Genomic DNA, 24,660 nt, shown 5'->3' on the forward strand with positions numbered 1-24,660 from the left:
CAAGCAAGTACAGAGGACCCCCAGAGGGCTGGAGCACCTCTTCTACGAACACAGGCTGAGTGAGTTTGGGTTGTCCAACCCAGAGAAGAAAAGGCTCCACGGAGACATTACAGCACCTTCCAGTAAAAGGGCTACAAGAGAACTGGGAAGGGCTATTGACAAGAACGTGGAGTGATAGGACAATGGGCAATAGCTTCAAACCTAGCAAAAGCGAGTAGGTTTAGATCGATGTTAGGAAGAAATTTTTGACTGTGAGGATGCTGAAGCACTGGAAGACAGGCCAGAGAAGCTGAGGATGCCCCTATCAAGGTCAAGGCTTCAAGTAACATCATGTAGTAGAAGGTGTCCCTGCCTGTGACAGGGGCTTGGAACTAGATGACATTTAAGATTCCTTCCAACCCAAACCCCTTCCAGGACTGTATGGGTAAGGCACTTGTACTCCTAAGGCACCATTATGCACGAACAAGCCCTGCTTTCATGCAGATGGCCATACATCTGCCTGCTGATGTGAAGAAGTGAATTGATTTCTTATTGTGTTCACAGGTTGTGTGCACAGCTTTTACTTCACTATTAAACTGTAACTCCGCCTGTGAGTTTTTCACTTTTACCCTTCTGATTCTCTCCCTATCCCACAGTGAGAAGTGAGCAGATAGCAATGGGGGGCTGAACTGCTTAGGAAGTACCAGTAACATCCAAATATGTAATACGCCAACAGATATTTAATAAATTCATCTTTAGATTTTTATTTTATTTAGTGGTTCCTGGTATTTCCTGGTAATATGAGAAAACCAATCAATGCATTTATCTTCAGCCAAAAAGTAAAATGTCACAGCTTTGTAATCCATGAGGTGACTAAGGTTAAAGAAAATACTGCACTGTATAATTTCTGACTTATGTAGGTAGATGATATTCTATTATGAAGATATACTAAACTCAAACAATAATCTAAGTCACACCCAAAGCTATATAGTAAATGATAGAAATCACTGTTAGAGCATTAATATGGAGTATATTCCAAAATATCTTCTGTTAAATGACGGAAGCCTCACTAAAACTTTATTTATGTAAAAGTATCACTTCTACAGAGAAACAAAACAAAACCCATAGCACATGAACACACATATATATACATATATACATCCACATACATACTTATATATATACACACATACACATAGATATATACACGCACATATACACATAGTTATATATACACATGCATGCACACAGACAAATTATGTACCTCTCCAAGAGCTTCATAGCGCTTTTGGTTCCATCTATGCAAGTCTTCACGATAATTAAAAACAAATGGCTCCCCAGTTTTAATATGTCTTAACTGTCCTTCTGTAAAAGAAACAGAATCATTACAGTTAATATATTTCTTCACTAAAAGTAAGACACATACAATTGCTGAAAATTTTAAAAGAGGTCTACATCTAAAACTCAAGCTATTACAAATGCTTCCTCATTTTCAGTTATAGGCTTTTCAACAGAAAACTATGGTAGCATAAAAAATTTTACTTACTCCGATTTTATGGTATGTACTGCTAGATTAAGCTAAACAGAAATTATGACAGTGAAATTGCATGCAGATATCAAATGCCAAACTGCTTCACAAGACATATTTATGTCTCAACTGATGAATTAACAGTGAAATGTAAACATTAGTTAATATTTAGTTAATTAAAAATTAGTTAATCTTCAGGTGATTAAATTGTAGCTACAAATCCTCTACTTCAAAACTAACTGCATTGTAAATAAATGCAAATACAAAAGAGGCTGGAAGCTGGAAGTAAGGGAAAGATTTATCTTCAAGCCTAACAACTTTCTAAGCTAATCTGAAAAGAACCATGTCCACAGTTAGAGGAAATATCTTAACCCCAAGGCACAGTGAAATCAAGTAAGATCTCCTAGATTTACGGTACACTGAGATTACAACAGTAGAATAAAGCAGAATGCTTGTGTAGAGCAAAACCACATTCTACTCTTACATTCCATTGTAACTTCCTGTAGTTGGCCTTGTTAATAGCCAAAGATAACAGCATACGCAACCACTGGTGCAGACAAGCACTGCATTAAAACAATGATAATGATAAAATGATCACCAGTAAGAAGTCCACTACAAAAACAAGAATTTTACCAACAATGTCTCAGCCTATCAGTCAAAACACAAGTTATGATCTCAGAGTATTACAAAACTGCAGTATATCAGTGCAACATTAAAAACAGGGATATGTTCAAGTAAACTGAATGCTTAAATGTCTGCATGATGAAACAAAGGTTTCTTCATAATGTTTCCTCTTGAATAGAAAGAAATTGATTGGTCCATGTATTTACAGAACTTTTACACTTAGATTCCTGATGCTTTAAATAAAATATTTAAAATCTGATGTCTATAACAGTTATGCTTATCTGCTGATTTAACTTTTTTTCCAGACCTACCTCATGTACTAGATCCCAAGGAAGTATTTCTCCGCAGTTTCCTATCCCTGTCCTGGGTTCAAACATCCTCCTTCTCACATTGCTCACCATAACTTTACTTTCAGCAGCTCCTTCTCAGATACATACTCTTTAAATATGCCATCCAACAGTACATAAACTGGCTCTTGCCACAAGTAACAAATATCTGCTGTTTGTTTCCTTTGACTTTCTGGAACCTCTGCCTTATTCAGATTTAAATAATCTGGCAAAAAACTTCTGTACTTTTCCACCATAAAAAGAAGCATGATTAGGACAAAAAAATTCATGACTGGACATTTGAATTAAATGTACAGAAGCAAAATGGTGACTATTTTGCTTTGCTGACCCTTAGCATATGTAATAGGTTTTCCTCCATTCTGTGGAAATCACTCAGGCTGTGAGGTTAGTAATGGAATATTCAGTAACATAATTCACTCCCCAAAATTCAAATTTCAGCCCTTTTTATCAGCCACATATGAACCATTAACTCTGAAGTCAGTAAGGAAGACAGTAGACACAGTGCAGATCTAAAAATAAGGAGTTGAAAAGTGACAGAGCTGAACTCCTTCCATCAAAGAAAGAGCATCACTTTCATGACACTTTTAGTCTCTAAGTACCTTCCTGTGAAAGCCATCAGGGTATTGAAAAGCTAAGTGTTGCATAAATGACTATCATTTAAAGAAAAGCTCTATTTTTTTTCTTTAAAAGTGGAAGATGTAAAACAGGCAGATTTAGAAACTAAAGTTCCTGTTCACAGAGCAGGTGCTCTAAAGAAGTAAAATTGTAAACATTCCCTTTTGTTCTATGGGTTTTAAACAATCTTGAAAGGATCACTACCTGCAGTCTGGTATTACTTTAGTTCAGAGGCTCATTTCTTTTCTGGATTTTAAAATGCATGCACTGGAAATTATAAATGCTAAGTCATTTAACACACAGACTGAGCTAACTGGAAGTACTTGCTTGCAGTCATCACACACTTGGCTGCAATGCAAACTTATGTTCCACACCAGAAGAGACAGTCTATCACATTCCTTATTCTTCTATCAATACACATAGGTGTTTTCCTATTGGTATTAATGGAAAAGTTGGGACAAACTATTATCTGGAAAACAACTTCTTCTGTAGCCATAAAAATGAATCAGGAAATAAAACATTCCTTAAATGAGTGACCATCTTTAATTCTGATTTTTAAATGCTACAGAAATTACTTTCAGAATTTTTGTATCAACACCTCTGTAACAGAAAACAGGAAGTCATAAAGTAGGCCCAGCACAACTCTGCAATGTTGTATGAAATGAGAGATTTTTGTGAAAATCATATGAAATAAAAAACAGGTCTTGGATTTACAAGTCTATCAGCACTGAAGTTTAAAATTTTATTCCTAACAGGAAAGTATGAAATTTTAATAGGGAATTATAAGGTATAATTCAACTTCTGATAACCTCTCAACATTATTCTAAGTATAGTCTTTACAAAGCATGTATGACTTACTTTCATTAAAAATGTACTCAAATCCTTCCAAAGTATCAGGAAATTCAAGTGGTGGCTCATCTTTTTTCATTAGTTCATCCAAGTCTATTCTAGACAATAAATCTAAAAAAGGAAAAGAAAAAAATTACATAATGCATGCAGTGGCTTTTATTTCCCTTTTAACACTGACAAAATGTGTTGCTGAGATTTGTAGATCTTATAGGCAGAAGACTATCCCAATGTTCCTAAACACAGGAAACTGACAGGGGAAATCCTTTCAAAGTTCAAATGCTGGACTTCACTGCCCCTGTATGCGCTCATTTATTTATTTACCCACCATTTATCTCTATGTTAATCTAAAAATGTCCAGAGACAGGGAAGTCACCAATGACATAGCGATTTGTTTCAATGATTCATTACCTCAATGGCAGAAAATAAGTCTCTGGGGTATGCATTATGGTTTTAACATAAAGTTCTCTAGCTTCAGCTTCAAATCATTGCTAGAATCTTGATTGCCTTCTTGAGGAGTTCACATTATCTGATGCACATCATCTAACTGGCATTTACCAGCTGTGTGACCACACCTGTCCTCAGCCCTTCCTTCGATACCCAGACTGTTAGACCTGAATCCTTCTCTCAATCACCTCCTTTAACAGCTCTCAAGATGGATAAAACTCCCATCCATTTTGTAGCAAGCCATGGTATGAACATCCTTTTCAGATCAGGACTGTACAGCCTAGTACAGCCTGCAGTCACCAATGCAAGTACACTAAAATTAGCATAATTTACATTCTCTACCCTAGATTTAAGGATTTACTTTTAACCAGAGGCAAACTTATGGGGACATCTTTACATCTACATGTAACTACCAAACAATTACTGTATACACAGGAAATAGTGTACTATGAGCTCTCCCCTCCTCATTGCAGTGCTGTGCTTCTAACATATTTTCTGACTATTAATTTAAAAAAAAAAATCAAGAAACAATTCAGCACAATTTTACCAAAATATATATTCCTACTTCTTCATCAGATGAATTTGAAGGCCACGCAAACATTCTGCTCAGGAGTGCTAAACTGACTTTGAACTATTATTATTTAATAAACCAAGATAATGTGTGTTACCAAGGAAATACATTAGGTGTACAAAGTATATTGATTTTTACCTTTATTATTATCCAATGCTGTAGCTCAAAGAAAAGAAAACAGTTTGAAAAGACTCATTTTCTTTACATTTCATCTGTCACTAACTATGTATTGTAGTTACATCTTTGTATTACTTACGGTTACATCTTTGTATTACTTAAAACAATTATATTTATATTTTTTACCACTATTTTTGCTTGGTCTTGTTGCCAGTAGGCTACCCACATTACCTAAGATTAGGATTGATACATTCAACAGTTTGAAATTTCTACTGTTTAAAATGTACTGAAAACTATCGTCAACATTCTTGAGAGTTCCTTGATCTGCACTTCTACAACTCTTCGAGTTCACTTTACATTTATTCCAGCATCCATGATTGTCGCCAACTCTTCCTTCTGAGTGATTCCACTGGACAAAGCTGGAGAATCAAAAGCCATCAACTATGGGTGCTAAAATTCAACCTCTTTCCAACAAGTATCATGGTTTCTGAGTATCTTTGTGGTATCTAAATGTCTGTATAACACCAGACTGGATAATTCTAAATATGGTTTTCTCAGCCACAGCTCATTTTACACCACATCTGTTTAATAGTAAGTCCCAAGAAATTCAATTAATGCAAGAAATCATGTGTTTGTTCTTGTGCACTGTCCTCTGAAAGTTCAGCAGAAGCTCCTTTGGTTCTCAACCAAATGATATGGAAAAAGAAAAGAATTTTGTCAAAGAAGTCTCCCACAACTGGATGTGAAAAGCGTGTCCTTTCTTCCTGTGTACTTTGACAAAATCAAGGTAGCAAACAGTCTTTAGCGTATCTTTCTCTCCTTGGTCAGGAGACTCCAGTCACATTACATCCCTAAAATACAATTTCACTCAAGTTTCCATAACTTCTTTCTGTGATCTATTTGGAGATGTATTTACACAGAAGTGTCACTCTACAACAAAATAACAAACTCCTGAGTACCAAGGACCATAGTATCTGAAGTATATTATGCTAATTCACAGTATGTACAGCTTGTCATGATTTACAGCTTTCATCAGTCACTAAGGAAGACTGCGCCTGTTCTGAGCTGCAACCACTGGCACGGCCACTTCCTTCTTGTGCAACTTTTCAAATGGAAATTATCTGAAGTGTCTTACAACTTTGCAATTCTTTCCAAATCTGATCCACCATTCTCACGTAAGGTCTTGGACTTTCCAACTCAATTTGAGGTAATTTAACAGGGCTGGAAACAGTGATTTACAGGAGATCTTCTATAGCTAAATGAAAAATCACTCGATCACATCAGTGACACTAATCCTTGATGATAATCAAATTAATGCCTTGTATTAAATGGGAGTTTTATTTCCAAACCTAAGCTATAACTTCCTCAAAAGATACTAATTGGACAGAACTGGCATGAAGTTTGATAAAAGCACTACATAGATTTTTACCAAATACTTCACAAAAACTCAGTTGCAACTGAAGAAATACCATCTATCATCACATGTAATGGAACACCGCATTCTAATAATGCTTTGATAGAAATCCAGGATGTACACTGGATTGGCAAGCTGTGTTATTTTTTCTCCTTTGAATGACAATTTAGAATACAACTGTGTGATGCAAGCACTTTACATTAATGTTTGTGGTTAGCTTACTTGTGGGTCTAACCAACTTCATGTACTTCCAAGGCTGAAAGCCACTATGTAAAACATGCCATTTATGTAATTTATTTTTCCCTCTAAGTGATTTAGACCAGTTTATTTTTAAAACATACAAAGGGACCTTTATAAAACCAATATGGAAATCAATGTCCTGAAAGCCTCTTCCCTTTTAGCATCCTAGTTCAAGAGATTTTTTAAAAGCTGTAATATGGTTGTATATCTATGAAACAAAAGCAAAACCTCTGAAAACTAAGGACACAAGAGCACCAACCAACCTTCTAAAAGGACAATTATGAAAATTTTAAAAAGCAATGAATAGTTTATTCTGTTACTCCTTACCACATACCATTATGTTTTATACCACCTTATGAAAATATTCATAAATGGACACACCATTAGACAATAAGCACTAGCCCAGGTACACTACAAGTCTCTTCTTTTATTGTAATTCCCAAGCTCTAACTCATAACTATACCATATTATTTTCCTTTCCTTGACAATAATTTCTGGAATGTCAATATATGTAACGAAAAGGTGAAAAACACTCATACCCTTTAATGCAGTTGTCTTCTCTTTTTCATCTGGACCTCCTTGCTGGAGCTGAGCCATCATTTACCCAACTATCAACAAACTTTGAAATACTGTGGTAAATGTAGATTAATATTCAAAGGACAATCTGAAAAACAACAAGAGTTGGAAATGAATAAATTTACTGACTTCTCCTTCAAGAGCTCTTGTCCGCTACTGTTTACAGCACCAAAAAAAAAAAATTAAAAAAAAATAAAAAAAAAATAATAAAAAAAATCTGAGTATTATAAGCTCAAAGTCTGACCAAGTTTGGTTAAAGATTCAAGTTCACAAGAATGAGCAATACCTCTCCCTAATCCTAAAAGGATTTCTGCCTAATCAAAACTACTTCTTTTGTGATTCTAATGCAGCATCAGTAAACAATAAGCCTTCTACAGAAGCACAACACTTGCAAGTTCAAAATGAAAGATACAAGAAAAACAAAATACAATCAACAGAATTTCCACAATCTTTATGGATTTTCTTCATCAATTAACTCCACTTTGTTGTCATTACTATGCTATATGGTTTTGTTTTAGTAAAGCTACATGAAGCACACAGTTTTAAGCCACTGTGATTTCCACAATACATATTGGTATTGAAATGTATTTATATTGTAGATGTATTGAAATACAAAGCTACATTTGTCCAGTTACAGAACACATCTCACTGTATTCAAGACAAGACTTAACATACAAAATCTATTTCCAAATTTCTCCTACTGCACAGAAGGCAACCCAGACTTTCAAATCCACAGACTCTTTCATCTTGAGTCTGACACTAAGGGAGTGAACTACCAAATCACAATTGCTTCTTCCTTTTCAATAAAAAGACTTCAGTGCATTGAATTCTTACTCCTTAAATCTTTTTTTGATTCTTTGTTTTATCTGTCAGTCATTACAAACTTGTTTTACTTTTCTCCCTCATGTACTTTATCATTGATGAGCTTGCATGAACTCTGACTCTATTGTAATTTGTCAAAACAGTAACAGGATTCACCAACTGTACTACTGGCTACCTAACACTTGGACCTGCAAGAAAGATCCCCAAAATGGTTTAAGTAACAGCAGTTCATTGTACAGACAGCAGAAAAAAAATACACTTAGCATAATAAAGACTACTTTTCTATTCTACATAGAGAAACCTATTAAACATTTTCTTGTATATTAAAGGAGTAGTAGAGCAATTTAAGGGAGCATTAGTTATTAACCAAGGAGGGGGTTTGATGGATTGTTGTGATTTGGTTTTTTAAACTTGTGGGTCTAGAAAGTCCAATAATCCATTTTACAAGTTGGAACTATGGCAGACTTTGACACCTTCCTTTGTAAAGGCTGTTCAGACAAAACTGATGGGAAACAGCAATACACTACAAGAGTCTTTTATAGATAAAACTGCACAAGGAAAGCTCTGTTTATATTGTGTACTTCATAAATTATGGCATGATTCAGTTAAAATGTGCATCTTTTGTCTAACACTCTAGTCACCACTCATAACAAAAGTAATCACAAAAATAACAGCAAAACCACTGAGATTTTTTTGTGCATTTTCTAGCCTATAATGTTGTCAGTGTAAATATTAAAGTGACCCAAATGTTGATTCCCACACATGGATGGTATTAAATATTTTCCTCAGATGTTTCCAAGCACTCCATTGAGAAAAGACTATCAAATACAAAATCTTGTCCATCTTGATGTACATTTGAAGCACAAACCCACTATATTCTACATAGTCGTATATTCTAGTAAATTCCAGTATATTCTAGAAAAGCATATAGAAAAGAAAGTAATTTCAGTTAAAATTATTCAGGGTGCTAAAAATTGACATTGATAGTGTTTTGCAATAGCCCAGATTAAAATTACTCTAGCCATATGAAACTGAGTGGTTCCCCCTGCATAACATTTGAAAATTCAAAATTTGGTATAAGTAAGTTAATACAGTTAACAAAATACATACAGGTCCTCAATTTGTTGTTAGCCAAGGGAAGAAACATAAAATCCACCTGAACAGATTTACCTTGGAAAGCAAGACCCCATCCCCTCATCAGATAAATCAATGCAGAGACCAGGTATCCTTGCCATTCTTGTCTCTGCCATGGATACCGTTATTCTTCCTTTAACAGATGAAGACTCTGCCACTGAGTAGATCACAATTCAACTGCAAAGCTAAAAGCATCAAAATGAATAAATCCAAATTTAGCTTAGAGAGAGAATTTACAGTTCTTTTTGATGAAGCAAAGAACTGTTACAGCAACCACTGGAAGGAGGACTTGATATCATAATAATGGAACAAACACACAGTATGTTTATGCATTGTTTCTGTGAATATAGGATTTTCTGGAATCCCTTACTGATACCTGTTTAATTAACACAGAAAAGAAAGTACTTGAAAGAGTTGGATTTCTGTTCTTTAACGAACACAGAGGTGCCAAATCCACTACTGATGGTACAAAAATGAAGAGTGGAAAATTATGAAGCTCTCTGAGTGGTTCCATATAGGCAAAGCAGGAACTACAGTTTACTCTAGACATTAATTTCAAACTGCAGTCTATTCTAGGCATTAATTTCAAACCCCAGTGATCTTCAACTGCATACACTGACCACTTCACATAATTCCTGAAAGCCATCAAGTGTCTTGTAATAAATACTGACTTTAATGTGCTATTCTTACTGTGTTAATATTCTTAAATGTGTTTTTCTTACGATTAGTTAGATGAGTCTTTTGAAAACACCTCTGTGTTTTTTGGTTTTTTTTATTAGCTGCAAATGGCAAGCATACTTCCCAAAGCACAAGTTACTATTTCACCTGAAGAAATAGTTACAGCAAAAGTTTATATATATTTACTTGTATGTATCTTGCTTATGCATGAAAACTTAAGAATTCTGACACTAGGTATCTTATACATATTCTGTGCCTCTTTATCCCCAGCAATACTTAAAATAATTTGACACAGAAATATTCTGGTTTCATGGTTTCACATGAGATGGTGAGGCTGCATTTTCATTATATCCCTGCTTATGTAATTACAGAAACTGGTGGACTCAGAAAAAAATGGTCAATAAATTAATTTTTAAAAAATGCACACGTAAGAGAACATACACATTTTGTCGCCTGTAAAGTGGTACTGGGAGTTTGGACTACAAACCTTGTGATGGCATAACAGTACTATTCTTTAAATCAAACTAGACACCATATCATATCCATACATATGGATACACAGATTTCAACATACTTAAAATACTCTTCACTGTGCAAATTCAGACAGAAGTGTGACAAAACACACAGTGTACGATTTTGCTCTAAACTAGCAATACCTGAAGCTAAGTCAATATTAAAAATATTCCAAATAAAGGCTATAAATTATTGTAGCATTACAACAAGATAGAAATAAGAAAACACACAAGCATTTTCAAATAACACAGGTCCTTCAGGCTTATCTGGACACCATATGAGGAGATGTTATCAGCATGCTTCTTTGTACTGCACTCTTTCATTAGAATATAATAGAACGTGAGTCGTATTCTTTGTAAAGCGACACCCCAAGCAAGCTAGGAACAAGTAGGGGTTAGATTTGTATAATGTGGCTGATGACTGATTAAGACCCAATTTTTCTTCAAAGAGATGGCTGGGTGACAGTTTGCCTTGAGTCCCTTGTTGATATTGATTCAACAAAGCAAAAAAATACAATAATTTATCTTAGCAGTATTTTCTGTCTAATTGGATTTTATCTTTTCCCACTTTTAGGGCACTACAGATGGCATCAACAACAACTGCATCAATTAAGGTTGTACTTCACTTTGTCTCACTTAAAAGACCATATTTTTTAAGTGTTTATTGGTTTACTCAACTTCAGCTCTGAAAAGCTATTATTTCCAGCCTGCTTTTGACTAAATGGTTTTGCAAATGTCTACCTCTAGTACACATAAGAAGGTTCAGAGACAGCATGTTGTGCTCCGTTCTTATGATGTTAATGAGCAGCGACAGCATCTCCATGTAAAGACAGCATCTCTATACTAGAGATCAGAAATTTAGGATCAGAGGATCAGCTTAGTAGTGTGTGCTTCTTGCCATTAATTACCCTTAAAGCCTGTCCCATTCTGCTGAAGTGAAAATGGCTTTTCTCACACATTTAACACAGACTAAGAGTTATCAGAATTTCAAGAAAATTTACCTAATTGTCCAGAGCATGCTCCATACTACTGCAAAAGGTAGAGGAAAGATGCACAGGAAGAGGATTAATAAATGCTAGAAGGGCATCTAAAATGTAACCACTTAGAAAACAAAAAAACTGGCAACGATCCTAAAGTCCCTGAATCTCAGTAGATCTTTGTACTCTACCAAATAGTGGTAAAACCTGCAGATAAAGTACACGACTGCAGTCTGCACTAAAATTAAATATATTTCCACAGCAACCACCTTCCAGTTTTATTTATCCCAGATATTCATTTATCTAACAACAGATGACTAGGAGATGTGCATTAGCAATATGTGTCAGCAACTCAACTATTTACACCAAGCAGAGTCAAGACAACTCCACACACTGAGATTCTAATGGCTTTGGTTTAACTTCCTTGAAATGCTGGCAATGACCTTCATGAACACATCCATATTAACATCAGCAAAAACCGTATCAAAATAACAGAAAAAGAGGCAGCACAACCTCAACATAACCTCTGTGATGTTGACAATATAATGATATATCAACCAAACACAAGATGCTAAATGAATTTCTGCAGCTACGACAGCTTTGAGTACTTGTTTTGGTTTCCTCTGGGAGAGAGTCAGTTTTCTTTGTAGTAGTATGTAGGGTTTGGATTTGTGCTGAAAACAGCATCATTAACACTGCTGAGCAGTGTTCACACAGCATCAAGGGCTCTCCTGCTTCCATGTGCTGGCCTGCCAGCAGGCAGGCATGGTAGTGCAAGAAGCTGGGAAGGGACACAACCAGGAGAGCTGAGACCAACTAATGCCATGATGACACGCTCAGCAATAAAAACTTGGAAGAGAAGAAATAGGGAAAGTGTGGAATGATGGTGTTTGTCTTCCCAAGTTACCATTACATGTGATGAAGCTGTGCTTTTCTGAGGATGGCTGAATATTTGCAATTCTTAATTTTGCTTTGCTGGTCTGAACAGGTTTTACCTTCCCTATAAAACTGTCTTTATCTCAATCCAAGAGTTTTCTCACTTTTAACCTTTGAGTTCTTTGCCCCATCCACTGTTTGGAGAGTGAAGGAGTAGCCAGAGAAAGGACTTGGCTGCCTACTGTAGCTAAGCCACAACATCACAATCCAGTACGTTCTTAAATATGCAAACTATCAATAATCCGGTGTACAGGACCCTACTTCTCTTGAGGTAGACAGTTAAATCAGGCCATCAACTCTGGGGACAGAAAAAGCCATCCTGCAGTGAAGGCAGGAGAATGCTGCCCAGAGAATCCTGTTCAGAGAAGGAATTTGCAGGTGACTTTTACTCAATGCCTGAAAGATAAAAGGTTTGCAGATAATCTCTTTTTGTATATTTCTCATTTTCCAGGCAGGAAATTCAGCCTGGATTCCTGCTTTAAGAACTTCAAAGAATCTTCTTTAGGTTTCCCAATCTCAGCACCTGAGAAGAATGTACACTGATGAGTAAGACATTCATTTCAAGATGCCTTCACCATCACCTTCCTCTAAAGTGTTGGAGAGAATTCTTCACAAACAGATGTGAGGAAAAATCCAAGGAATTAGTGTTTATGAAGTACTAACAACCCGCAATTGAAGCATCAGGAAAAGTCCATGTAACATGTAATAATGCTATAATTAGTGAGTGATCTTATTTCATGGGCCTATATAAATATATATATCAGCTGATAAGGACAAAAAAAATCCCAAAACTATTGAGGCAATAAAACTATTTGGAACACAGTTGTGTGAAATGCTCCTTATTTACAGAATGAGGTTACCCAGGCAGGGTATATTACAAGGAATTATGAAGACTTGGGAGGACATTACTTCATAACATAGCTGAAATTTCCCTGTGATAGTTCATTAAAAAAATGGGTTTGGATGAGATTAAGATGCTTGTACTTTGTACTGTTGGATTTAATGGGATTTTGACTTGAAATATGGAGTAGAGAAGACTGACTCCCAATAGCCTTATCTTTGCATATCCTAAGCAGTTGCAGGACAAAACCAGTTGTTTTTCTGTTGTTTTTTTTAAATATAATCTTTTCTCAAGCAATCCCATGAGTCAGCTGGGAGAGAAAAATGCCTCTGAACAGAGAAATACTTGAAGACTATTAAAAGAATCTTCTCTTATGAGAGACACCAAAGTAATTTTCCAGAATGCCACAGAAGAAAGAAACTGGAAAACTCTAGGGATATGGTTTCTGCTTAGGACACTATCAAAAGCCGCTAAAAAACCCTAGACATACACCTATGTGTCTAGTGCTTTAAAATCCCATTTTTCCCCTTTCTTTCTTTGCTCTTCAGTAACAGCATGACTTTACAAGGGACTGTCTGCCATGAACTGAAGACTCCTGAAAAGAGCACATACAAATCAGATGGAAAGGCAGTGAATCTAGGTTTGTAGCCCAGATCTTTATAAAAAGCAAGGTATTTCTGATTCTGCTCCAGACTCTGTGCTGGGAGGTGCACAAAAGGAGACTCAAGAAAGGTAAGAGGTGCATTCAGTTTTCTACAACACATCTGCTTCCTCCAATATCTTTTGGAATGTGCACGTGCAAATATATATCACTACCTCACTTGACTAGTCTGCATCTAATGCAAATACTGCAGACGACACAAAAATATACAAGATAGATGGATGCTACACAGAATCAAATCACACACAACTGAAAAAGGTATGCCGGGCCACTGAAGACATCAGTTAATCATCAAGTTACCTTATTTCAGAATCAGACTACAAAGCCCAAATCCCCACAGTGTACATACCTCTTATTTGCAGAAATGTCTGCCTCAAGAGCCTTACAGCTCTTCCCACAGCTTTTCTTCCTGTAGAACACTTGCTTCTTCAGTGTTTATGATTTCTGCAAGCTTTACAAATATAGTATCTCAACTGTCTTTGCTCTGGCCCCTGCCTGAGAGGCAGCATGTGCTATATGGCCAGCTGAACCAAGTACAGCTGTACCAAGCTTATTTTTAACTACCTGGCATGCAAAGCAAATAGCCCTGTGAAACACCTGCAGTCCTCAGATCTGCTTCAGCTGGACTGTCATAAAGAAGCACTACAACGTACATATATACATATAGATATATCATATAGAATTCTAATATAAATGCACTATTCCTTTTAGCTCAATATTTAAATAAACTTGATATTTTTATTCTGATAGCATCAAACTTGCATTTTTAATTTCTTTTCCACATCAGTAGATCTTTTCTTTCACAAAATATTAAAAAGAATAAAAGTTTTTTAAAAATGCAAGTAAATTTTATTTTCTTTACTGGTTTAGCTTTAAAAACTGAAAACCAAATATTTATGTAAAAAAAATATTCCATCAAGTGCTTGTCAGTAATTGTAACCACACTTCTTTACACAGTTTGCTACTGCCTAGTCTACAATCTTGCTATTTCTGCCCACAGTTGGGACTGACAAAAAGCTGTAACCACAGCACCATAGAGTAGTCCAGGCTGGCAAAGATCTTGGGAAATTATCTAGTCTCCAACCTTCTCTTGGACCTTATTTCACTAGGTTTTAACAGGGCCTAGTAAGCTATGGTGCTGCCAAGATGAGCCTTTAATATTTCCAGTGAGGGAGACTCCACCACACTTTTCAGAAACTTACTCCAGCGTTTAGTTATTTCTGACAGATATCCTTTTTCCTATACTGAGATGAAATTTCTGTTTTCACTATTAATCCTTCTAAGCAGAAAACAGCTTCTCTTTCACAACTATCTTCTATGTACTGGATGACTGATGAAACCTTTCCAACCTGTCTCTCCGCTGAGGTACTGGAAGATGTACATAGGAACGCAGTGAAGCTGGTGAAGTGTCTGGAGCACAGGTATTATGAGCATTGCCTGAGGCAGTTGGTCATGTTTAGCCTGGAGAAAAGAAGGCTCAGGGAGACCTTCTTGCTCTCTACAACAACATAGGGGCTGGTTTTTCTCACAAATAACAAGAGAAAATGGCCTCAAGATGCATAAAGGGAGGTTTAGATCAGGTATTAGAAAAATTTCTTCTCTGAAAGGGCTGTCAAGCACTGGGACAGGCTGCCTGGAGTAGTGATGGAATCGCCATCCCTACAGAGATTTACAACATGTGTGGAGGTGGCACTTAGGAACATAATTTCTGGCAGAACTTGGCAGAGCTGGGCTAACAGTTAAACTGAAAGATGTTTTTTCCAACCTAAACAATTTCTTTGACCTCTTCTCCAAATGTTGAGTTCTCTAACATGCCAATCATCCTTCTAACATACAAATCATCTTGGTGGCCATCTGCTGGGCCTTCTCCAATTTTTCCTCCATCTCTCTCTTGAAATCAGGGGACAAACCAGACACAGCACCCTAGCACATCTCTTACCAATACCAAAGAATCAGTTTGACTTCATTGCCATAAGGGCACGTTGTTCAGCTTGCCATCCACCAGCACCCCCAGCTTCTTTTGAGCACAACATCCCAGCCAGTCATACTACAGTCTGCCTGCTGTTTGGGAATTATACCATTGTCACTGCACAGCAACTCCTCCTGGCCTACTCTTCCTACATGACAGATTACTGTTCCCCAGAAATACAGATGATAATTATGACTATGAATCTGGCCATTTCATTTGCACCTTTGATTTGAAAGCCAGAAGCAAAAAATGCGGAACTAACTAAAGTGCCCTCTTTTTAGTCTCAATCCTTTTGTCATACATACTCATAGCCTTTATCTGTCATGCTATAAAGCAAAGTCCTCGAAAAAATTAAATTCTACTTGTTCGATGAACTACTTCAATGAGACTAAACAGATGTATCCACGGGACTGGTTTAGGCTTAAGCCTAAATACTCTGTTTTAACAGTAACCATTAAAAGACAAGGGCTAAAGAAACTTAAGTCATTCTAAACCAACATTGCAAAATTCTCTGTCCATTTTGTTGAAAGCACTGCATTTTCTACCAGTTTGAAGGAATCCCAACCAAGGAGAAAAACTGTCGTTAATTATTGTAAGTGCAGAATGTGATTGAGCAGATATCAGCTAAGTATTGCCAAACGCAGAGGTACAGATAAAAGCAGGAGGGTAAGGACACAGGGAGACACTACCTAATTTGACCAAAAAAAAAAAATCCTTATAAATTCCTCATTTTTTTTTATTGGAAGGTTCACAGTTTCAGGCCAGACAGTCCCTTAAAATCAACCATGCCCTCTTGAAAAGAGGCCTTTTAATTTCTTCAGCTACCAGCCTCTAAGACCAATAACTTACATTTAACTACAGCAGTTCTTACAGAAAGACATTAATGGCAAAATTCAAGTTATTTATGAGCTAAACAGTCCATCACTTGCTGTGATGTCTGAAAGGCTAGTCACTGTCCTTTGTACTTTGTTTCCAGCTTGAATTCCTTTGGCTTAAGTCACTAGTTATTGCCACACCTTTGTATGTTAAGTTTTCTCTCTATTTTTCCCTTGTATGATTAGACACCACAGCCAAGTCCTATCTCTTCTGGCAAACTAAACAAGCTTAACAGAGTCTCTTTATATGAAATTTTGATTCTAGTCCAAAGTAATTTTTTTCCAGTTTATCTGTTCCATTCAATTTTTTAGACCCCCATTGATTGCTGTAAACTCAGCAGTTAAACACTATTAGTGATTTGAAAAGCATGGTAGCTGAAAAATGTAATGTCGTAATTCTTTAGGGGAATGGTTTCTCCCCTTTGACCCCCTGGAATTCCTTCCCTTTGACCAACGGAAAGACCCTCCATACCTTCCTTGACCTAACTGGCTGAGTGCCAGGATCCTCCCAAAGTGGGAAACTAGATAAGACCCCTGTATTTCTTTGTTCACTCTCATTGGACCCTGGAACCCTTCAAGAAATAAACGTCTTGGAATAATCCGGGGGTAAGAGCCTTTTTTGGAATCTTTTGTCCTGTCCCTTCGGAGATATTCCTCCAAAGCCTCTCAAGAGCTAGTCCCAGGGGGAGGCTGCGGGGGGATATTTCAGTTGGCGCTCACGTGGGTTTTATGAAATATCAAAAGCCCATGCCGCAGCTGGAGTCCTGTTAAAAGGTCTCTAAAAGCTACTGAGTAAGTCAATTACCCTCACAACTATCAGCTGTTTTTTGAACAGCTGCGGGGTGGGGGGAGGGTCGGTAGCTTGCCCTCGTCCATGCAAGTCAACTCCAGGACAGGGACTTCTTATGCTCAGCACGACCAACCACGGTCCACAGGACATAGGTGAGATCACTTTCTGTTACGGCTACGTCAGAATAGCCCCTAGCTGGGTGGGGAGTTCTCGCCAGTGGTCGTGGAAACCATATTCTGCTAGGAAGCTAGGACCTAGCGTCGTGTTTTGTAAAAAAAATGTGGTTTGGGTTTTTTTTTGGGTTTTTTTTTTTTTTTTTTGCTGCTGGGGTCCCGCCACGCAGGGCTGCCCCGGTCGGCACAGCCCGCGCTTTGGGGGTGAACACGGCATGGACCAGGTCACAGAAACCAGGCTACACTGGCAGGACCTTCCCCAGTGCCCTGGAGCCGGCAAGAGCTGAAAACTTAGGCTCTCCCGGCCCCGTGCCCACCACCCCCGGCTCTAAGCGGGAGTCAGAAAAAGATGGTGCTGTGCGCGTGGTCTTTTTTTTCGCGTCAGGAGGTAGATATTGGACAGATAGCTCTTAAAACATCACAAAAATGGGCGTACCACTATCTGTTCACCAAAAGAGTGTATTAAAACAGCTTAAAAATATTTTAATTAATGTCAAAATCCCTAAGAAGTTACTAACCCATTTTGTCTGCTGGCTGTCAGCTGAGATACCTGATTCTACCTTGCAGGATTTGAATTCCATTTCATTTTCGGATAAAATTGGACAAATATTAACTTTAAAAATCGAAAATGGTGATCAAAAAGCTGTTCTATTTGTCCCATTATTTTTGCAAGCTCGAAAGCAGCTGTTACAAGCTAAAGAACGAGACCAAAGCAGGCAGCCACAGATAAACTCTCCAAATAACCCTTGCCTTTTTTTCTAATGCCTGTGTTCCTGAAATGGAGAGGAATAAGCCCCCCTCCCACAATCAGGATCCCAGTATAGACCATGTCGGCACAGAACTGCTGACTCACCCACAGAAACACGTGGAGGGGAATAATGGCAGACTTCACATGCTTGCTACCCCTCCTCAGAATTCCTTATCCTCCCTATATCCTGCCCTCACTCCATATCCCTCACGCAACCCATACATTCCCTTGCCTGCCCCATCCCACCCTACCTCCCACAGTCTACCCCTCCCCCAGAGTTACCACAGCAACGAGGGAGGGCCCTTCCCAGCCCACAGCCTCGGAGGGGATGGGGGCGGGCCCTCCCTTGTCCAAAGCCTCGGCTGAGGTGGGAGGGAGCCACTCCCAGTCCGTAGCCCCAAAGGGGGGGAAATTTCTCCCGCATCAGAGGCACAGAAACGGCTTCCCCTGAGATCCCAGGATGGGGGAGGGAGGATGCCTGTTGCCAGATCCCAGGGGGTGGGGGACCAGATACTTCCTGCTTCCCTGGGCACTGAAAGAGCTGCAGAAATTCTAAAAACTTAGACCGATATGAATGATAGCGTACATTGTGTTACCCAGTTTGTTATATTGGAAGAAAAAATATTAAGAGAACTTATCAGCCATTATCCTACCAAGATAAAAAAGAAATTTGCAAAATACAGAGGGAATTTGGTAGGACTAGTGAAATCTTTAAAGGCGTAATGAGAGCAACCTGAAATTTTAATGAATTGGTACCAGCTGACATAAAAGATTTATTCAGATGCTTGTTATCACCCTTGGAATATGCATTATTTCAAATTTATTGGAAAAGGTCATTGTCTATATTGTTACAAGAAATCTACCAAACACCTGGTGAAACCAAAGACAGTGATGGCCATGATATAACTTATGACCATCTCTGTGGTGAGGGTGCCTTTTATTCCCCAGAACAACAAGCCAGATTATTATCCAAGTCAATTTTAGATAAGGTCTGTAAGGCTGCAGAAAAAACATTTTACCTGTTACCAACAACTGAAATAAAAGGCAGCTATGTCAATGTAACTCAGTCTCCATCTGAACCTTTTTTGCAGTTTGTCGATCGGCTAAGGACACAGGTGGAAAGACAGGTGCAAGACCCCCTGGTGCAGACAGAATTGATAAAAGAGATAGCTCAGAGGAATGCCAATGAGACCTGTCATAGAATTATTCTCAGCCTTCCCCTTGACCCATCGCCCAGCCTATCACAGATGATAGAAGCCTGTACCAGAAAAGCAGAATTTTTCCAGGCACCTGAAAGGAATGCAGGACTGGCACAGCCACGGTCTGCAGCAGCTGCGGCACCAGGACCGAGGAGGCAACCAATGCCACCAGAACAGCTGCAGCACATCATCTGCCTTCGCTGCAAAAAGCCAGGACACTTCGCCAGAGCCTGCCCACAAAACCAGAAACAAAAGTCCAACAAATAAAAAAAAGTAATTTCTCACCGCATACCCGCAATTAATATCCTTACGCGCAAAGATAAAAATATAGCGGGACCTGCACCAACTAAAGCATCTCTCGTAACAAAAAAGGGGGAGGAAGGAACACACGGTGTGGGGGTGGAAAAAAAATAAAAATGCCAAATGCTCAACTAACAAGGTTTGGCAGCCGCGAGGCCGAATAAGGCTCGTGACTACCAAAGGTTTTCATTTCAGGTCTACCGATTGGACTGTTGTTACAGTGGATGTGTCAAATACCTCACAGGACCTGAAGGTTCACGACATGGAACTGGACAGTGAGTATTTTGTTATTGGGGACACAGCACACACACCCCTACAGATTGAGATAGCTCCTATGACTGTTAAGGGAAAGATAACAGGCCTGATGCTGTTGGCACGTTGCATGCACCCACCATTTTACTTGGCAGAGGGGCAAATTCTTACCCAGGCCGTTCCCGTTCCAGTAGAGATCACAGCAGATGGAAAATCACCAGAAGTCTACTGGGCAGAAGTGGTGGGAGAAAATAGACCCTCTATGGCATGCAACGCAGCCAGAGCGCCTCCATGTGGAAGGTGTGTTAGACACGGCCGCAGATGTCACAGTTATACCTAAGACCATGTGGCCTGCACATTGGGAATTGCAACCTGTAGCAGGCAAACTTCAGGGCATTGGAGGAATTGCATTGGCAAAAATTTCAAAAAATGTAATCCAAATTGAAGGACGTGACAGAAAATTGGCTAGCATCCGTCCGTTTGTTGCTGAATACAAGGCCCCCCTGTGGGGGAGAGACACCATGTCCCAATGGGGAGTCCAATTGGTCGTTCCTGAGACAACCCAGGATTTTTGAAAATAGCCACTGTGGAGCGCCCTACCCAAAAGTTAACATGGTTGGATGATACTCCAAAATGGGTAGCACAGTGACTGCTAAGCAAAAAAAAGCTTAAGGCGCTTGAAAAGCTCGTGGAAGAGCAAGTGGCCCAAGGGCACATAGAAGAGACAACAAGTCATTGGAATTCCCCAGTCTTTGTAATAAAGAAACAGGGGAAAGACAAGTGGAGACTTCTCCATGATCTCAGAGAAATAAAAAAAGTTAGAGAGGACATGGGAACACTCCAACCAAGGATGCCTACACCAACAATGCTTCCTCGAGATTGGAAATTGGCTGTCGTAGATATCAAAGATTGTTTTTTCCGAATTCCTTTACACCCAGAAGACGCCCCAAGGTTTGCATTCTCAGTTCCTTCTATTAACATAGAAGCACCAATGAAACCCTATCACTGGAGAGTACTACCGCAGGGTCTTAAAGTGAGCCCTTTTATATGCCAACAGTATGTAGCCTCATTGCTGTCTCAGGTACGTGCAGAGACTAAGGACGCCATCATTCTTCACAACATGGATGATGTGCTCATGTGTGCCCCCAATGACTCAATACTCCAACACACACTTGACCTAGTGGTTAAGGTTTTAACCTCTGCTGGATTTCAATTGCAGGAAGACAAAGTTCAAAAGATGCCACCTTGGAAATACCTGGGTTTGGAAATTACTGCAAGGACCATTGCTCCACAGAAATTGGAAATTGACTGCAATCCCAAAACCCTAGCAGATCTCCACTCCTTGTGTGGGTCCTTGAATTGGGTAAGACCCTGGCTAGGTCTCACAAATGAGGATCTAGCCCCCCTCTTCAAATTACTGAAGGGGGAGAGGGAGCTGGTTTCTCCCAGGGAACTGACCCCAGAGGCAAAGACTGCAACTGAAAAGGTACAGAAGGCCTTGTCAGAGAGACAGGCTCATCGGTGTGAGCCAAACATGCCTTTCCATTTCATTGTTCTAGGAAAGCTGCCACATTTGCATGGTTTGATTTTCCGATGGATTGAAGAGGAGAGAGATTCACTCTTGATCATAGAGTGGGTCTTCCTTTCTCACCAAAGATCCAAGACCATCACAGAGCCACAAGAATTGATAGCTCAGCTGGTTTGGAAGGCCAGGGTGAGACTGTGCGAAATGGCAGGTTGTGATTTTACATACATACACCTCCCAGTCAAACTTTCTGAGGAGGGAAAGAACTCTCCTGAGAGAATGACCAAAGAGACATTTGAGCATTTGCTCCAGGGCAATGTCAGTCTCCAGTTATCTGTGGACAGCTAGAGCAGACAGATATCAGTCCATGCCCCGTCCCACAAGTTGTTCAATGAGAAATTCCACCTCATTCCTCGTGAGAAGAGGAGTCGGAGACCACTCAAGGCTCTCACAGAGTTCATGGATGCATCCGGGGCATCTCACAAGTCAGTGATGACTTGGAGAAATCCACAAACGCAGCTTTGGGAAGCTGATGTTGAGTTTGTGGAGGGATCACCCCAAGTGGCTGAACTGGCTGCTGTGGCAAGAGCTTTTGAGAAGTTCTCAGAACCAAGTAATTTAGTGACTGACTCTGCTTATGTGGCGGGGGTAGTGTCCAGAGCGGAGCAGGCTGTGCTCAAAGAAATAGAGAATGAGCATCTCTTCAGGTTGCTTTCAAGGCTAATTTATTTAGTCTCTCATCGAGAACATCCGTTCTATGTTATGCATGTAAGATCACACACTGATTTGCCAGGTGAAACTGCAGATGGGAATCGTCAAGCAGACGCCCTTGCTGCCCCAGTTGAAAAGGTACATCTCCCCGACATCTTCCACCAGGCAAAGCTGAGTCACCAACAATACCATCAAAATGTGCCAGGTCTGATCCATCAGTTCCAGCTAACACGGAGTCAGGCTCAAGCCATTGTGGCCACCTTCCCAATTGCCAGCTCCAGGCCATACCATCGATGGGCATGGGGGTTAACCCCCGGGGCCTTGGCAGTTCTGAAGTGTGGCAGACAGGCAAACATTCCTAGTTTCAGTCGCCTCAAATATGTTCATGTAAGCATCGATACATATTCAGGCACAGTCTATGCCTCTGCCCACACAGGAGAAAAGTCTGTGCATGCCAAGCAGCACCTAGTGCAGGCTTTTTCAGTGTTGGGGATTCCAAAAGAAATCAAAACTGATAATGGCCCAGCATATGTGTCCAAGGAGTTCCTGAAGTTCGTCCAGCAGTGGGGAGTGGAACATAAAACTGGCATCCCTTACTCCCCCACAGGTCAAGCTGCACACCAGATGCTCAAGCAGGTCTTGGCTAGGCAGAGCAGTTCAACTGTGTGGATGTCTCCACAGCAGAAGCTCTGCAAAGCCTTTGTTTACCATCAATTTTCTGAACTGTTCATTTGAGAACATGAGTCCACCAGTGGTATGTCATTTTAACAGTGGCAATCAGTTCAAATTGTCTCAGTGTCCACTGGTCTTGATTAGGGACCCCGAAACTTGGGAAACCAAAGGTCCCTATGAGCTCGTGACCTGGGGTCCTGGCAATGAGTGTGTAGCTACCCCCTCAGGCCCTCGGTGGATTCCACAGAAGTGGGTGAAACCTTTTGTCCCCAAAAATCCAGCTCCAACAGAAGGGGATGAGAAGCAAGTAGCCGCTGCTGCAAATAGAAGACGCCGCCGGATGAAGGAAGAAGAATCTTCCTAAGCGTAAATTCCAGCAAAAACAGAAACGTAACTTGTTTTAAAATGTTTGTTTTTCCCTTGTAGAGAAAACCTTTCGCACACTCAACCCTGTGATGAACCCCATCCAAGTTATCATCTTGTTCGTGCTGTTATAGACTTCCTCGTGCTCCTGCATGGACATGAATGCCAGGAATTTGACGGATTCTGTTGCTTGAACCTGACGTTGAAGGCTCCAGACATCCGTGCTGCCCTTCGGAGCATGAACACCTTGATCGGACAAGTGAAACAAGAATCTGAAGATTAGGTCAAAGAACTGTTCAAGGGCTGGGGAGTCACAGGGTGGTGGATTTCTATAGTTAAAACAATTTTGTTATTTCTTGCTATTCTTTTCCTTGTAACAATTGTGTTCGGGATCCTACGTCATTTGGTTTTCAAGGCTATCAGTGGTCTCAGGCTTTCTACCTCAGAAGTCAACCACATAGAGTTCGCAAACCTGAAACAGTCTGACTTCCCCACCAATTGTAAGTGGTGGGAAAGCTCACATGCCTTGTCAAAATGAATCCAAAATTTTTCTTGTAACTTTGTTTAACAAAAAAGGTGGAATTGTTGTAATTTTTTAGGGGAATGGTTTCTCCCCTTTGACCTCCTGGAATTTCTTCCCTTTGACCAACGGAAAGACCCTCCATACCTTCCTTGACCTAACTGGCTGAGTGCCAGGATCCTCTTAAAGTGGGAAACTAGATAAGACCCCTGTACTTCTTTGTTCACTCTCTTTGGACCCTGGAACCCCTCGAGGAATAAACATCTTGGAATAATCCGGGGGTAAGAGCCTCTTTTGGAATCTTTTGTCCTGTCCCTTCGGAGATATTCCTCCAAAGCCTCTCCAGAGCTAGTCCCCAGGGGAGGCTGCGGGGGATATTTCAATGTAACAGCTACAAAAATGTTTATAAATAAACAAAAAAGAAAAGAGTACACAATCCACTAAAATTATTTTACCTCTATGCCACCTTATGATCAGAGAGATAATGTCTAACCCTAAAAAGTCATGAACAACATCCATGTTTACTAAGGACTGCCAATGTTAAAATTCTTTACATTAGCCTCTACAGCAGCTGAATATATTGATCCCCAAGACAGAAATTAATATTAGAAAAGCAGAGATACATTAAACAGTGTGCTGAATAGGAAAAATACAAAGTGGCATCAGCCTCACTGAGCATAACAGACTCCTAAAAAGCA

The 24,660-nt window shown here is 39.4% G+C and overlaps 1 protein-coding gene across 2 annotated transcripts in view; it reads right to left on the reverse strand.

The window, feature by feature from the left end:
- The window catches only part of ARB2A (ARB2 cotranscriptional regulator A), a 272,494-nt gene that overhangs the window by 235,719 nt on the left and 12,115 nt on the right, over positions 1-24,660 (reverse strand). For both annotated transcript variants that reach the window (XM_066181284.1, XM_066181283.1), the window contains exons 2-4: positions 7,268-7,392; positions 3,952-4,053; positions 1,244-1,344 (exon numbers count right to left, since the gene is read on the reverse strand). In XM_066181284.1, coding sequence (XP_066037381.1) covers positions 1,244-1,344; positions 3,952-4,053; positions 7,268-7,328 — 264 coding nt within the window. In that variant the 5' untranslated portion in view covers positions 7,329-7,392. The remainder of the gene's footprint in view (positions 1-1,243; positions 1,345-3,951; positions 4,054-7,267; positions 7,393-24,660) is intronic.

This window comes from Chamaea fasciata, unplaced genomic scaffold (assembly GCF_029207755.1).
Source record: "Chamaea fasciata isolate MVZ Bird 193981 ecotype frontalis unplaced genomic scaffold, bChaFas1.0.hap1 SCAF_4, whole genome shotgun sequence".
Taxonomy (NCBI): Eukaryota; Metazoa; Chordata; class Aves; order Passeriformes; family Sylviidae; genus Chamaea; species Chamaea fasciata.